At 40.7% G+C, this 16,227-nt stretch overlaps 1 protein-coding gene across 5 annotated transcripts in view; it reads right to left on the bottom strand.

The window, feature by feature from the left end:
* STXBP4 (syntaxin binding protein 4) overlaps nucleotides 1–16,227 on the bottom strand; it is a 126,196-nt gene that overhangs the window by 87,808 nt on the left and 22,161 nt on the right. For all 5 annotated transcript variants that reach the window (XM_090059264.1, XM_090059259.1, XM_090059263.1 and 2 more), the window contains exons 10-14: nucleotides 15,002–15,134; nucleotides 11,277–11,383; nucleotides 10,740–10,926; nucleotides 6,364–6,442; nucleotides 352–446 (exon numbers count right to left, since the gene is read on the bottom strand). In XM_090059264.1, coding sequence (XP_089915390.1) covers nucleotides 352–446; nucleotides 6,364–6,442; nucleotides 10,740–10,926; nucleotides 11,277–11,383; nucleotides 15,002–15,134 — 601 coding nt within the window. The remainder of the gene's footprint in view (nucleotides 1–351; nucleotides 447–6,363; nucleotides 6,443–10,739; nucleotides 10,927–11,276; nucleotides 11,384–15,001; nucleotides 15,135–16,227) is intronic.

The following is a 16,227-nucleotide window of genomic DNA, read 5'->3' as shown; positions in this document are numbered from 1 at the left end:
TCGTCTGTATTAATTTTTGTTGGTTAAAATTTTGTTCTCAAGTCCACTTGTTACCTACCTGTCGCAAGGTAAGAATGAGTGGAATCCCTTTTCCTGAATATCATATTCTTAAACAACGCTGTGTGCTTTTCCAACATCCAGCAAAGAATGTAGTTAATGGTTAAGTGGACCGACCCAAAAAGCCATTTGCCCAGTATGTCAAGTCAGATACGGCTATAAAGAATAAACATACTATCCAAATGGAAAATAATTTCTTGTCTACCTATTCAAGGTGTACTCAAGCTTGAAATTTTCTTTTTGTATTTCATATGCTCTACTTATTGGGTAAAAAGCAAAAGACAAGATATTTACCATCTCCAGCTTTTCTGCTTTGAGACGAACAGTAGGGTTTACCGAAATCTTCTTTCCTTGCAGTCCGTAATCATCTGCCTGGTTGGGGGTAACAGCTAGGAGACAACAGGTTGTATTTTAATTGGCAATTTAATTGTAACTCTTCCTTCTGAAGGATGTGTTTTGAAGTCCCGCTGTTCAAAATAATTCCAACTAATCACCTGATCACCAGAATAAACTCCAATGCTGAGTATGACTTTTTTAAATGTGAGAAGTAGACTGGTAAGCTGTTCATGCCCAAAACAGTAAATATGGACCTCGTTTAACCATTTTACAATTATGCATCAAAATGTAAGAGAAGATTATTATAAACATGGGGCATAATTAAAGGAGAGAAACCAGGCATTATTTAAACTGAGAAGACAGAATAAGACATGATAGAATTACACCGCTTATACATGCAAAACTTGGTCTATGTTTCTATGAAAGAAGAGAGAGTGATTCTGGAGGGAGGAGGGGAACACACACATGTATTCAGATAAAGACCCTCAAAGCTGAGACTCATTTTTTAAACTTTTGTATAATCAGTAATCTTGAAGCGTGAAATGTAAGGAACTATTTGGTCCTAATGTTCAATTAGGAAGCATTGTCACCACAAGGGATGTTTTCTTGCAACTGAGAGGCAGAGCTGAATTAAGGATTTTTAGATTTAGAATCCCATATGGCTCCAAGGAATGGGACATTCCAAACTACCGTGGCTTACAGGCACAACTCCATGCCCCCCAACCCTCGTTTCCACCAGGTGCATTAGCTGGTTTGCATAATTTTAGAAAGGTGTGTCAGTACACAGTGATGCACCCAGACCTGGACACAGGCATGGGCGATGCCACCTGGGGCATGGACAAAAAGGGGACCCAAAAATGAAAACAAAAAAATACAATTGAAAAAAAAAGTTTTAGTATTACACATATGTCAATTGAGAACAAACTATTTAAAGACATCGATACCACAGATGTGATATAGACTTTGCAATGAGTCTGATTATTATTATCATTATCTCTGGCGAAGGGGGTCCCAATACTAAAAGTTTGCCGGAGGCATCAGGAGTCTAGGTATGGCACTGGATGCACCCATTTACTTTCCAATATTTATGAATTATAAATACCAGGAGGAAATTATGTTAAAAATTGTAAGCATTCCCAAGAAAACAACCTATCTACCACAGCCACCATTTTTTTTTTGCTGGGTGTATACTTAGAGAGGAGGGGGTGGAAATCAACAGTAGCTTTTCCTACTGGAGAAACACTTCTGTTGGAGAAGAGAGAGAGAAAAACCTTTAGAAGACTCTGAACATGGACTATAAGCATGGCAGTGACCTTACAGCTTCTCTAAGACTTTTGAGGAATTAACACCTCATTTAAAAATAGAATAAAAAAACCCCACTGGCTGAGTTTTGCAGAAGGAAGGTGGGGTGGACAGAGTTATCAACAAGAAGGTACACACCATGTAAATCAGGAAAGGTCTTCAAAACACAAATTCTTCCTTCACAAAGCATCTGTTTCTGAGCTCAGACTAGTTCATGTTCTCAGTATGTACCAACATAAAACAAAACATCTTCTTGGAAACCTTTACCTCTAACACCTTTTGCAGGCTATATTACGTTGTGAAGTACGGGGGCTAGAACCTCAGCTGATTACAACGGCGTGACTGCACTGAGGTCTGCGCAAGGCTACTGAGTTCACAGGGTCTTTTGGCTTTGTGCTCGTAGCTTATAAGCGCTGTTCAAAATGATGTTGCTTTTGTCGTAAATCACAATTACTCTTGATCAAAAAACAATTTTAATTGTCTCACATAATAGGTGAAGATAAGGTGTGTGAAAAAAGTGGTTTTGATCAAAGGCTTGTTCTTAGAATAGAAAGAGGGAAGGTCTGGAGACAGTACAGGGATTACAAATCTTTCTCCTCCCCCAGACGATCAACAGTTTGTACAGCCTTTATTCTTATCTAGTTTATTTCTGATGATAAACCGTGGCCTTTAAAAACCACCCGTGGAAATTTTCCACTAACACTGTTCTTGACAAACTGATGTTTTGTGGCAACATCGTAGGAACAAACTTTCAGAGCCAAGACCCAAAACTCAGCCGCTTTAAAACAACAGAGATTTACTAACTTAACCGATTAAATGTAATATATTCATTCAATCTTCACCAGCTGAGAGTCTAGGATGTGCTAGTGTTCAGCATAGACTGTCAAGGCCCATAATTATTTCTTATAACCCAAATCCAACTGTAGCACAACTGCATTTTTATCATAGTACTTGGGTTTATGTGGGATGATCCCCAGGGTTCTTATACCAACAGCATCCTAAATCTTTAACTGCAGTCTAAAGAGATAAAAAACATGACATGTTTGACCAGAGAGGGAAGGGTGGTATTTTCTTTCTCATGAAGTGCTATGCTACTGTCCTCCACTTATATAGAACATTTATTTAAAAACACCTTGTGTTGAAAAAGGAAACAACAGACATTCATCTTCCAAGTCCTCTATCCTTTTAATCTAATGAATAGTTCTGCACTATAGGTCAGAGCAGCCTTTGTCTTCTAATGCCTAATTTGGTTATGGTTTTTTTTGCAGTCAATGTGAAAAGTGTCTGATGATTTAATTCAAGCTACATGAAATACTATAACCTTTCTGCTTTAAACTCATAATCTGCCAGCTAATTCTTGAGGGAATGTTTCAACTTATGCAAAATTGATCAAGTTCTCAATTATAAGACTTTTCATTTGGAATTAGGGTCATCATCAGCTGTCCCTTGATATGAGGATGATGTCTGCCGAGGGAGGATTTCTGGTGTTTTTAACGTAGCTGAGGAGCCCACTCTGTGCTCTAACAAGTTTTTCCATAGATATGACAAGTGATGCCTTCCTTTCTCCTCTGCCATTTCTTGGCCTCCTAAGCAAGATGGTTCTCTTTGAAGTGGGCTGTAGCGTTGGGATAACCACTGCATTGTAGACCAGGATCTTAGTTTCCATCTGCAGAACTCGGTCAGCAAAGACACGGTGAAGCAGCTTTCCAAAGGTTACACTGGCACAGTGAATCCTGTTTGATTACCACATCAAGACTGTCTAGCTGGGAGAGGTGACTGCTAAGGTACAGGAAATGGTTTCCAGGGGTTCTTCACCAATGGTAATTTGCAGAGGTAAGGGGCTGTTTGTGCTGGGGCAGGTTGATGGAGCACCTTGGTCTTCCCAGTGTTAAGGGAGAGTCCTAGGCTGTGATAAGCACCTAAGAAAAGGTTAAGGGTGGACTGCAGATCAGTCTCAGTGTGCGCAAGGATAACAGCCACCAGCACACTGAAGGCTGGCGATGCCAATCTTAGTAACTCATTTTGCTGTAAGGGTGCTGCAGGCTGAAAGCCTGACCATCCATTTGACACTCAACCCCAATTCCAGGACGAAGGAGGTCACAGATGGGTGACCTGGATGTTGAGGGATGGACTCAATTGGTGGCAGCTGAGACCTCAGATTCATGGTTGAGTAAGGTCTTGAAGTGCTTCTTCCAGCGTTGCTTGACAGATACATTGCCTGTGAGAAGGGTGGAGCCGTCTTGGGATTGGAAGTGGGTTGGGCCATTGGAACATGGTCCGTGGATGGCTTTTATTGCTTGAAAAAAGCTTCTCATCTCATGCTGGTCAGTGAAACCCTACATCTCCGTGGCCTTCGCTTGCCACCACTGGTTTTTGATGTCCCGTAGCCTCCTCTGAACTACAGCTCTGAGACGCTGGTAAGCCTCTCATTTTTGCTGGTTCATTTTGCCAAATGCAGAACGCAGCTCTCTTCTGATGGATAAGTGCTAGGATCTCTTCCTTGTTCTCCTCAAACCAATCTTGGCGAGGGTAAGCAGAGCATCCAAATGATTCAGTGTATGCCTTGTGCATAACAATCTTAAGCTTCTCCCGGTGTGCCTGGATGTTCCTGATGTCATCAGGTAGGTCAGAGAGCCTCTCAGTAAGGTGTTGCTGAAAAGCCTCACATCTAGCTTGGTCTTGGAGTGCCTTGATGTTAAAACTCTTCTGCATTCCTTTCGGTTGTTTACGGTGTTGTGGTGCAAGCTGCATGGCCATGATTAAACTGACCAAACTGAGGTCCATCCAGCAGTCATCTGCACTTCTCAGGACTTGGGTGATATGGACATCGGTAAGATCAAGGGCTCTGACAATAACATAGTCAAGAAGGTGCCAGTGCTTGGAACATGGGTGTTTCCAAGTGGTTTTATATTTGTCACTCTGTCTGAAGATGGTATTTGCTAGGGTGACAGAATTTGGATCTTGGGAAGCACTGGATTTGAGCTGAATAAAGGCTTTCATCTGTGTCTCAGCAAAAGCTGCTGGTCACAAGGCAGGATGACATATTAAAACTAACTTTGCTAATGCTTACGTAAATGGATTCCTAACAAAAGGATAGGGTGCAAAGTGCATGATGTGTTGTGTAAAAATAGGATACAGACCAACGGCTCTCGTTAGGGGACAAAGCAGAAGTACGGCCTTGCAAATGATGCTGAAGTCAGCAAGAAACCAGAAAGAACCAGCAAGAAACCACAACTGACAAGGAGAAGGCGGGGGTCAAAGTCTTACGCACGCACTGTTAGCAGAGCCATGTAAATGAATGAAATGCATAGGCAATACCATGTTAATGAAGCAAACAGTAAACAGAGGCGGACCTTGAAATGGGAGGCAAAATGGGTGGAACGTAAAGAGAGATGAGGTGGAGTGAATGTTAATAAGCATGAATCAAGGTGTATAAAATGTGAAAAGAACTAACGTTTAGTGCAGGTCCCCTGGTTCACAGGCTGCGGGTCCTGGTTCACGGGCTGTGAGGGACCCTTGTCTGAAGCTGTCTCCATTCTGAATAAAGCTGTTGCAAGCAATGTGTGCTGGTGTTTGCTCCCTGCTTGCTCTGGCTAATGAGTTACAGGATCCATGAGCGATTGAACCGTCGCCTCCTTAGTCATTGGGCGCCGCATGGAGTTGGGGTCTAACAGTATTCGTGATGAGTAAGTCAAGCTCTGCACATTTATTAAGGAGGATACCACTGGAGTTGACTTTCCACAACCCCTCTTTCCCAGTGGTGCCACTCCAGAGTTCAGAGTCTCACCCAACTCTTGTGCTGAAGTCACCCATGAGAATGACCTTGTTTTTCTTAGCAGTGGAAGTACAGGAATTAGGGTAATTAATTGCTGATACAACTTCAATAATGTCAGTAGATGATTCTAGTCCTATGTTTATCCTTCCTTCAATAAATCAAAACTGGAACTTGTGAATGTGGACTGATCCACTGAAAAGGCAGATCTTTCCTGGTCCCTACTTAATGATGGTCAAAAAGATATTCTGCACAGCAGTACAGAGAATAAATGTTCAGCTGTAATGAAATATTTTAGTAGGCATTTACTCTTTTGCTTCTTGTGAATTAAAAATGTCATCGTTCCAAAATCTCTAGGGTTATGAACAATATAATATCATTTTTGTTTTAACAATATACCTACCAAAGACATACAGAAAATTTCACTATCATTTTTTACTTTAATGTAGCCCTTGTGTATAACTGAACAACATGAATGCTCTGTTAACATTCACTTTTGTCCCCATGATATGTTGCCCTGCTTTAAAAAAGGTACATGCAGAATACCTCTATGGTATTTCAGCAAACTGAGAAAGCACTGTTTCTATGGCAACCTAACCTTGATTTATATCTGAGTTTTCATTAACTGGTTTCAATGGAGTCTATTGATTACTATAGCCCTACAGCAAATGTTATAATCATTCATCTTTGTTTAGTTTAAATTATTTGTCCAAAAAAAATGTCCAACATAACTTATATTTGACAGGGGTTATTGGACAATGCATTCATCCTAGCTTTACTCAGTATGGCCTAGATACCTTTCTTTAAAGCCTATTAAGCCACATTATGTACTTCTTTCTGTGGAAGAGTAATTGTAAAAAAAAAAAAAGGAAAAATGAATTAAAATAAGCATTTACCAGTAGCAGACACATCAGTAGGGCTGCTGTCTTCAGAAATAATTGGAGATTGCTCTCTCTTCTTGAATCCAGTTTTTGTCTAAGAAAGAAATCACAAGTCATGAAATGTCATTTTCTAAAGTAGGTCAAACACCAGACTAGAAACACATGTTAATCTTAATAAAAAAAAAAAAAAAAAAAAAAAAAAAGAGATGGCTGGATTAAATCAATATTGACGAAATGTTGAAGCCAAAATAAATGACATTCAAAATTCACAAATATATGCATTAGACCCACTGTGCCCAGGTACTAGAAAGCAACTGTTCTCTGGAATTATTTTTAAAAAAGTGTCAGTATAAGCATGCCTTGTTTGAGAAGCACCTGCTAAAGATCGCTTTATCACTTGAAAGCGTCACTTCTCATTTCAGAAAATGCATGTGAATTGCGCAGTGCAGACATTTTAATAGGGAGACTTTAACTAAGTCATTTTATTACAAAGCTTATTAGAGATGACTACTGACGAGGACTGAAACAGAGGTTTGAACAAAGCATTTTGTTAAAGCCGGAGAGGCCCAGTTGTTAGCATATTTAAGAGGGTGTCGAATACTGTACACCACATAGCATACTAGAAAACTTCTGCTTCCACTGAGTCACAGGCTCTGTTTATTTCACAGGGCTTCTCATCATGTTTACTGCATCTGAATTTCAGTGCTGGGGAAGGGTGTAAAACCAACTTCGAATGTTCTCCAGGGCTGTCAGTGATGCTACAAGCTTCCTCAACACAATGTTTTCCAAACCTGTTATGGAAAGAACATCCTCAAGGTATAGCTATATGGACAACTTACCGCAAAATTAGCTACTGCGTGAATTTAGCTACTTCCTAGTAACTTACATGTACATTCTTATCCAAGATAAATGCAAGATTGCTTGCCTTTGGTGAAAATGGGGGGAGTTATCTCATGTTTACCATGGAGGTAGGAGTGTGTACGCACAGGCAGTTAACTAGGTTCACATCACAATTTACCTTGTGATAAACCTGCCTATACACCAATACTCCTTGAGTTCATTCTTCATGCTCTATATCCATTCTTTTGCCCCTTTGCCAGGATGGTCACCAGTTATGGCCAAATATAATGGCGGATGTTATATGGAACTGGGAACTTGAATGAAGCCACCAAAGTCACTTAGGTACAACTGCTGAACATCCATTAAACAGCACTTGGCTGGACTTGGTTTGCTAATCAACAGTTAAAAGGCTCTGTATCACAGTCACTCTGGCAGTGCCTTTATCATATGCTAACTTAGCATTATAGTTAAGCTATGTAATAACAATGTTAATATCTGCTACTCTTTTAGGTGTATTACATGCAGAACTGCTATCCAAATAAACACCAAAAAAGTGCAAGTCCTAGCGGTTCTCTCTGAGAAGGGATATCTAGGTGGATTTTGAATATGAACAAATAAGAACTTCTACTGACTTAGTTCCAAAGGGAACTTTATCCCTGTTACTTGTTCAAAGAGATTATTTTCTTCAGCTGTATAATGGGCCATAAATCAAATATATTTTTAAAAGATTGAAAACACAGAAATCCTAAAATACTCAAGTTTCTTTTAGTCTATGAAGCTTTCACAACATTATATTCCAAAATTGTTCCTTTGCACTAAAAATCTGTAATGTTAATTAAAACAATGTTTGCTGGTTTGCTCAAGTGTAAGGGGGGGATATAAATCTATAATTTTGAATTTGGTACTACTTCCGCTCTAAGGAAACTCTTTTATTATCTAAAGGCATTAAAGTTTTTAAAAAATTATAATTGAAAAAACTCATCAAGTCTTGAAAAACAAGGGGGAGAAACAAATTTCACATGAAAAGAAGCATCCAGTAACAAAAGTTAGCTTGTAACCGCAGCCTAATCCACTCTACAGATGTGTCATGTACCACAACATCCTGTGCAGCTAAAGTAAATAGTCTCAGGAAGCTGATGCCCCAGGGATGACAAGACTTGAAATACAGAGGAAAAAAGGCTACCAAATGTCCTTGCGTCTTCAGGTTCAAACCCAGACCCTGGTGCAGAAGGCTATGGTCAGAGGAGACTCTACTGCTCTCCAAACTACCAGAGTTAAATACTTGATGACGAGTGGCAGAAGTCTCTTCCATAAAAGCCCCCTGAGCGTGAGCCTAATGAGACATGTACTAGGTCTAAGACAGCTTCATTAGGTTGAGTTTTTATCTGACTTGTATGGCTGGGACAAAAGGAACTTATTTCTCATTTTGATGTTAGCCCTGACAAAAAGAAGAGTGTTCTCTAATTTCACCAAGTGTAGGTGTCTTTGTTAAATTCCCAGTTTTCACTCTTAGCTGGAAGTAGGTCTTCATGGTACAGCAATCAGTAGTAGAAAAATTCTAATATAATAAAGGGCTCAGTCCATCTGTCTATACCGTTCCTGGAGTACTCTGATTGGTTACTGAAACAAGCAATCGGAGTGATCCAACAGCATTACAGACAGGAGGTGGCAGTGTGCTGTCATGATGGCGGGGACAGCGCGGGGGGGCCAGGCCAGCGCTGCTAACCTCATGCCTCCTCCCCAGCCCTGCTCCTTGGAGGTGATGATGGCAGCAGCATGGGGTGCTGGCGGAGAGGGACAGAGGGGCTTCTGGGAGGTGGTGGCACCGGGGGGGGGGTTAGGCTTATGACCCTACCCTTCCCCTCCCCGGTCATTCTTGATGGGCAATTCAATAGTATATAATAATGTTCTTATGAGCACTGAAATATCCATTGCTGTGGTCTCAAAATACAGACAAACCAAAATCCAAAGACAAGTGCCTTTTCTAGGAGCCACTGCTTTATAATAAAGTCCTTTCTTTCTTTTTTTAGATAGCAGTTTGAGATATAAAAGTTCAACTATAGCAATAATATAAAGATGAAATACAATGAGATCATACCAAGGTGTAAAAATAACTAGGGGTGCACTGATAAAGATTTTTTGGGCTGATACCGATAGCTGATTATTAACAAACGATATCGGCTGATACCAAATCGATTGCTGATATACAGCATGGCAGCTTGAAGAGCAGCATCCAGCTGGTAAGTCTGTTGGGGTGAAATGGAGGAGGGGAGGGAAGGGATGTGGGGGGGGGAAAGATCGAGGCCTCCATGGTGAGGGAGAGAGTAGGGCTGGGGCAGGCACTGCCCACCCAGGGCAGTGCACAGGCAGAGCTGTGAGCGACTTGTCTGGGGGACACGGGGCGGGGGGGCCTGATCTTGCTACTGTGCGCACCCCCGGGGCAGGCATAGGACCCCTGGATCTATGTGCAGGGTGAGGATGGGATGCCACTGTGGGCTGGGGCCGGGCTCTTCCTGGTGGTGTGGGGTTGAGCTGCACTCAGGGAGGTGGCAGCAGCACTGGAAGGCAGGGCTATGGGGGCCCACCCCACAGCTCCAGTCCCAAAACTGCCCAGCCCAAGTGCAGCCCCAACCCAACCCCTCTGCTGGAAAGAGCCTGGGGCTGCTCCTGGGCTCAGCCTGCAGCAGCAGCCCACCTTCACCCTATGCACACATTTGGGGGACCCCCGCCCCTATGCCTGTCCTGGGCCAACCCCATACACCCTGGACGAGCCACTCGTGGCTCTGTCCCGCGCCTCACCCCCACTGGGCAGTGTCTGCCCCTGCCCCACTCCTTCCTTCAACATGTGGGCCTTGATCTGCCTCCCCCAAACCCCTTCCCTTCCCTCCCCTCCACCCCAACAGACTTACCCACTGGATGCTGTTCTCCAAACTGCCAAGCTGGCTGTGTGATTTCTTTGGCTGCGCGCGCACACATGGCATTTACCAGCGACATTATTGGCCACATCAGCCAAAAAAAAGCCGACTGCCGATAATGTCAGTTTTGCTTTTATCGATGCCAATATGATATAGACCAATGTATTGGTGCACCTATAAAAATAACTTAGCAAGAATCAGTGTCCTTTATGAAATAAGGGAAAGGGTTGGTAGAAACAATAGTCTCTTTCTTAAGGAAGGTGTCATTACAATGATAGCAGAGAAATACATTTACTCCTGTATTCCCTGCTTAGTACTGAAAACTTCCTCCATCCCTGAAGTATAAAACTCAAATCACTAGATAAGATTTAGCTGAATGGTACAATCCCCAATCAGTCTATGCTTCAGTTAGTACCAGATTCCATTAACCAGATTTTGTACACACCCCAGAAAGTCTGCAATATCCTGAGGAAGTTCATGCTGTTAGAAAAGGTCCAATTATTTTCTTACTAGAATGATAATTGAATGAAATGAATCTGATACAAAAGTATGGAACAAAGGTTCAGGGTTTTTTTTTAACTCTGAAAAATACATATTTACTTGGCTTGGCTTAACAGAAGTTAAAAGTATACTCACAGCACTGGAAGGGGTCATCTTAGAAGCAAAGTTCTCATTAGGAGGCATAAGAAGATTAAATGTTGGATTTTGTTGCTGTCCATATGCACCAGAAGATGTCAAGAAACTAGAAGGGCGTTGTGTATGTTCCAAGTAACTGGGAACAGTCTTTTGTCTGATGAAAGCAATTTCCCAAGCAGATTCTGATCTAAATTTGAAAAATGTTTTACATCTGTTAGACAACAGACACCGAGTAATATGAAATGTCAGTCTTAGAAAAAGCTACCAGCCCACATTTCATGGGTCAGTATTTTATTTTGGACAAATGCATTTTTCTCCTCACTTGACTGGCATCAGATAAGTCTATTTTGTAACCAAAATGGTTAAAGTTCATATGTTTAAGCATCTTTACAATATATAAAATTTGCACTTAATATTTCAGAGGCAACAATGTTCTCCTTACAACAAACACTTTTTTAAAAAAACGTCATGCCTATGTGGAAAGAAAATATTGTCCAATATGTCACTTGCAAGATTTCGCTATAACATTATACTTACTTTGGCTTTGTTCTGCTGATTATACTTTTTGCCTCTTCATAGGAGACACCAATCATCGACTCCTTGTTTATTGATACAAGCTGGTCTCCAGGTTTCAATCGTCCATCCTAATCAATATCGATTAAAAAAAAAAAGTACAAAAAGGTGCTTACTCAGACATCTGGTGGAAATTCTTGGAATAGCTGAAAAAGAGTTTTCTTTTGCATTCCAACCAGAAACTTTGATAAACTTTGCTGAATACTAAAGAAGAGTGCAAATTCAATGAGCTAACTGTTAAAGTCCATATGTGAAATGAATTCAAAATCTGAAAGCATAGATGGTAGAAGATGGTATGCCTTGCATTTTGTAGAGTTCTGATGAAAAAGAGGAGGCTAAGGTATAGCTGGGCAGCTCTGTGGCCTGGGCAGCCATGTGATGCTCAGGACAGTGCTGGCTGTTGCGGTACTGATCACAGTAGCGCAATCAGCCACCGCTGTGGTTGTGGCTATTTCTCTACAGAGGCAACACCTGTGGCTGCTGCCCTAAGTACCACCCTGCAGTTACACGACCAACAGGAGGTGAATTATTAAGTAGATTACAGATATAGGTGAAGAAACACATCAACTATGAAATGTAAAGGAGCTATCAGAGACTGCGAGAAAAGAACACAAGCCTTGCCTTTGTGGAAACTGACTTGCGTTAAGGGAACACTATTGATGGAAGATAAATATCTGTCTTTTTGTCTACCTTGGGGAGCTAGATGTATTTTTAAATACTAAATTTGCTATTTTGTAATTTGGATTAGTTAATAAATAACATTTAAAGGAAAAAAAAAACCAACCAAGTATGGCATTTTATGTACACTTTCTGCCCCCTGCCCTATCTGTCTTATGCTCTTTGTTCCTTCTCCATCTGCCATGTGCCAGACGCAGAGGCTGCCCACGCACTTGTGGCATGGATGCCACACATTGGCTACCCCTGCCGTAGTCCATTTGGTTGCTTACAACTTTGTTTATGACATACTAGGGATTAGCCCCCACTGCTGTCATTTTTTTCAATTTGGGTAGATCCTTTTCCCCCACAGAGTTCCAGTAACATCTCAGGGGGCTTCCACTCTGGCAGGCTCCTTCAGCTGTGTGGAAGAAGTTGTGGGTACCCAGTGAAAGGTACAGTACAGTGATGACTTTCAATAAATCAGAAAACAATGGCTTGAATACCAGGATAAGGATTTTGGCAGTGGAGTGACAGAATCTATGAACTGCACCGGAGCTGATGATAGCATTTAGCATTTTTTAAATAAAAACCATTTAGACACTGTGGAGGGAAAATAGGGGCCTTTTCATTTCTGGTATAACCCAGCTGAATATGCTCAAGGCACTTCATTGAGGTGAAAAGCTCTGGCAGATGTTAATAGAACGAATTTGGACCCAAATACTTATTTTTTAATATAAAAATAAATTACAGATTGACGTTTTTCCAGCAAGGAACACTGACCCATGTGACTAAGGCAAGCCTCTGTACCCATTAATCCAACCCTGAGTTGGATTAATTTATACGTGAAGAAATTGACCTCCATGGCTACAAAAGGGACTTTTCAGGCACTCTTGAGACAAACTCATCTGTATGAGGGGAGACAGATTTTCACATCCGCTGCAGCTAGTAGAGTTTTTATCACTTTTCACATTTTTATCATCCATCAAAAAGAATTTTAGGAGAACACTCGTTTGTGCTCTGGTTGAATTACTCAGTGCAGCCTGCTCTGAAACATTCTGCAAAAATAAGTCTGTATCACATTTCTGTTTCAGACAGTGATAAGGTGAGGCTTTAAACAGCCTAGGCTTGATTTCTCATTAAGACTAAGGTCTGTTGGCTCTTGTCTGGCTGTGAAATGGGCCTTTAAAGAAGTCTGTTACAAGCAACTGAAAACCTAGATTATTGTTTTATTTATTAAAAGGCTATTGCTTTTGAAATGACTGTATTCCAACAGGAAACGGAGCATAAACACACACACATATTAAACATTTTTTTTTATTCCTGGATACATTTGGAATAAAAACAGTTACTGGAATAGAAAACTTGAAGCGATGAAAATTAAAATTCTCTCTGTAATCAGCTTTGCATATGTCACAAAAAGTCCCTAAAATATATTTATAAGTGCTGTCATTAGTAAATATAAATCTTTGGGCCTAGGAGGACTATAAAGATGCAGCTTTGTGATCATAAAATGCATGAGTTTACATAATATTTGCTTGGACTTCAGGCTTTTACAAAAAAATTATCATATTTTCTTGCTGTTAACTGTTTGTCTTTGACCACAGAGGAAAAGCAGCCTCCTCAGAAATACTAGCTACAATGCTGCCCTCCAATGGCAGACATGGCAAACAGCATACTTTAAATACAGAGATTACAAATCCATAAGGATTTACATCTGCTTGTGATAGATGTATGCTATAATACTAATAACAGTGTTCTTATTAGAAATATTCCTGAATCACTGATAAAGAAAAAGAACAGGCACTAAATTACAACGGGTCAGATAAAATGTATTTGGAAGGCAGAATATAATCAAACAAAATAAGAGAAAAAATTCCTACTATCTACAGAGCAGTCTTACAGTGGCTCTGTAATTTTCTTTCTTTCTGTGCCTTGAATTTAACTTACCCTCCTTTTCTGCATATACTAAATTGTGGTCACATGTAACCACAGGCAGAAATTGCAAAATCACTGTAAGCACAATTTGTGTTCTTGCTTTGCAGGCTAAAGCAAGCATGTAGAAGCCGAAATCACCAGTATCATATTTATCCATAATTTGGGACGCAAAAGAGGATAAAATGCAAAAGTCTTTCTTCCTACCTTTCTGAACATCTGCTTTCAGACTGCATGTGTCCCAGTTCAGCTCAGCCTGAGGAAGCCTGATCTTTCAGGGGGCCAGAAAAACTGACATGGGCTCAAGACGCCTGGATACAATACCCTGCTGTGCCACAGGCTTGTGGGACTGCACAGGAATGTATAATCTGACCTCGCTGTCTCTTATTTTCTTCATGGGTAAGAGAAGAATAATGATTCTTAACCTTTATCTACCTCGTACCTTAGGATAATACTATCCTTATCTACCTTATATTTTAATTTTTTAATGGCTGCACTGAAATACTATGGCCACAATAAGGCAGTTCTCAGGAGGACCACTCTGTTGCTACAAAATGACTTGGGGCACAGGAAAAGACTAGCAAAAATTGGAAGCTTGTATCAGGCTCCATGATGCTCTTTTGAAAAGGTCAGTATCTGCCCTCAGCTGGTGTGACATATGCTACCCGGCTAGACTCCTGAGCATGAAATGGCCTCAACATTAAGCCAGGCCTGGTGCTACCTTACCAACAAGTCCAAATCTTAACCCTGGGCCAGCTGTAGCATGTACCAGCCAGAATAATGAAATCCTTCCTTAGCTTGTTTCTGTTGCTTTGGACATCTACATGGACATGATAGAAGAAAAGGAGTAAAGAGCTTACTTGACTCATGCTCCTTACAGGATAGTTTAATACAGGAAAGGGTTGACCCTTGAGACAATTTTCCACTGGAGACACTGTCCCTGTATGGAAAGAGTCTAGCGGTGCCAAGGAAAACATCATGTCCTAGGTTCTTCCAAGTCAAAGTAACTTAACATTGTTGTTGTAGAAAATCTGCAGTGCTGAAGTTGGTACTAAATGAAGGGAGGAAATACGAATAGAAAAGGACATTAGAATCCCTACCTTATGGCAGTCACCTCCAGGAATAACTTCTTGAATATACACCAAGGGCCCTTCATTTCTGTTAATTCCTCCCACAATGTTCAAGCCTAGGCCTGTTCCCTTGGAAACAGTGATAATCTGAAATGCACTGTCACTATGGGGCAGAAAAAAGGCAAAGAAAAAGAAAAATGAAAATCTGCATTAAGAGGTCAGTTCCATAATCTCCAGAGTCCAAAAACTAATGAAGACCCACAACTTACATATAGTCAGAAAGAATTAGTCAGAAAGAAATGGCGGATATTTAATCAGAAGACTGCTACAGTCCACATTCTATTCAATACAAATTATTTTTTCTGTTATTGCTTTACCAATTACAAACAGAAAAGCAAGTTACGTATAAGAATTGAGCCAGTGATATACACACTGGTAGAACTCAAGCGGCGTGCAGTACTCAGCTAGCATTTTGTACACAACCGTATCTCTGGAAATATGAAAATAATCATAAAAATCTGCATGGCAAGAAAGTTTCAAGTGCCAACTTTCTTAAGTGCTTTTTTAAGTCAATGTATTTTGCACAAATCTAACTGCAGGGCTGTTTTGGTCTGCAGTCATTCCATTTTCTTTCCAAATATTTGCTGTGGGGTTTTTTTACTGTTCCCGGAACATAGCAAGCCTATATTTCAACCACCTTAGTTCAAAACAAGCATGTGGGAAGTTGTTTATAAAAACTGGAAGATTAAATTAGTTGAAAAAATTGGAGATTGCACAGAACTGTCTGTTTGCTAGAGGAGGGTGGGGAACCAAGATTACTTGTTTCTAGACTTGGTTTTGCCAATGACTCATAGTTCAACCTAGGATAAACTGGCCACAATTTTCAAAGCTGAATGAACTAATAAATGTATCCTGCCTTTTAAATATGTCCGTCTCTCAAATTCTGGGCCAGCTACTACACCCAGCTTCTAGTAACTTCACAGGAACAAGCACCAAAATATCTTTGTGTTTGTTCTTTCTAGACCTACTGCTTTTTCAAGTTTTAATATATCATTTTGTATTGGACAAACCTCAGGTGCCTCCTGTGCTGTTTGTAGCCACTCACTGGGGCAGTGTGCTGGCACAGGTGACTCCCAACCAGCAAGTCAGCTGGAGAAACACGCACAACCCCAAATCAGCCTCGTTTCACCATTCAAGCTGAGTTAAAGGCCAAAGGTAAACAAATTACAAAAAGGAAGACTCGGTTATAAAGCTTC

The sequence above is a fragment of the Crocodylus siamensis genome, chromosome 8 (genome assembly GCF_052110815.1).
Source record: "Crocodylus siamensis isolate JL-2025a chromosome 8, ASM5211081v1, whole genome shotgun sequence".
NCBI classification, from domain to species: Eukaryota; Metazoa; Chordata; order Crocodylia; family Crocodylidae; genus Crocodylus; species Crocodylus siamensis.
The sequence above is the reverse complement of the archived record's forward strand: the minus strand, read 5'-3'. Positions and strand labels throughout refer to the sequence as shown.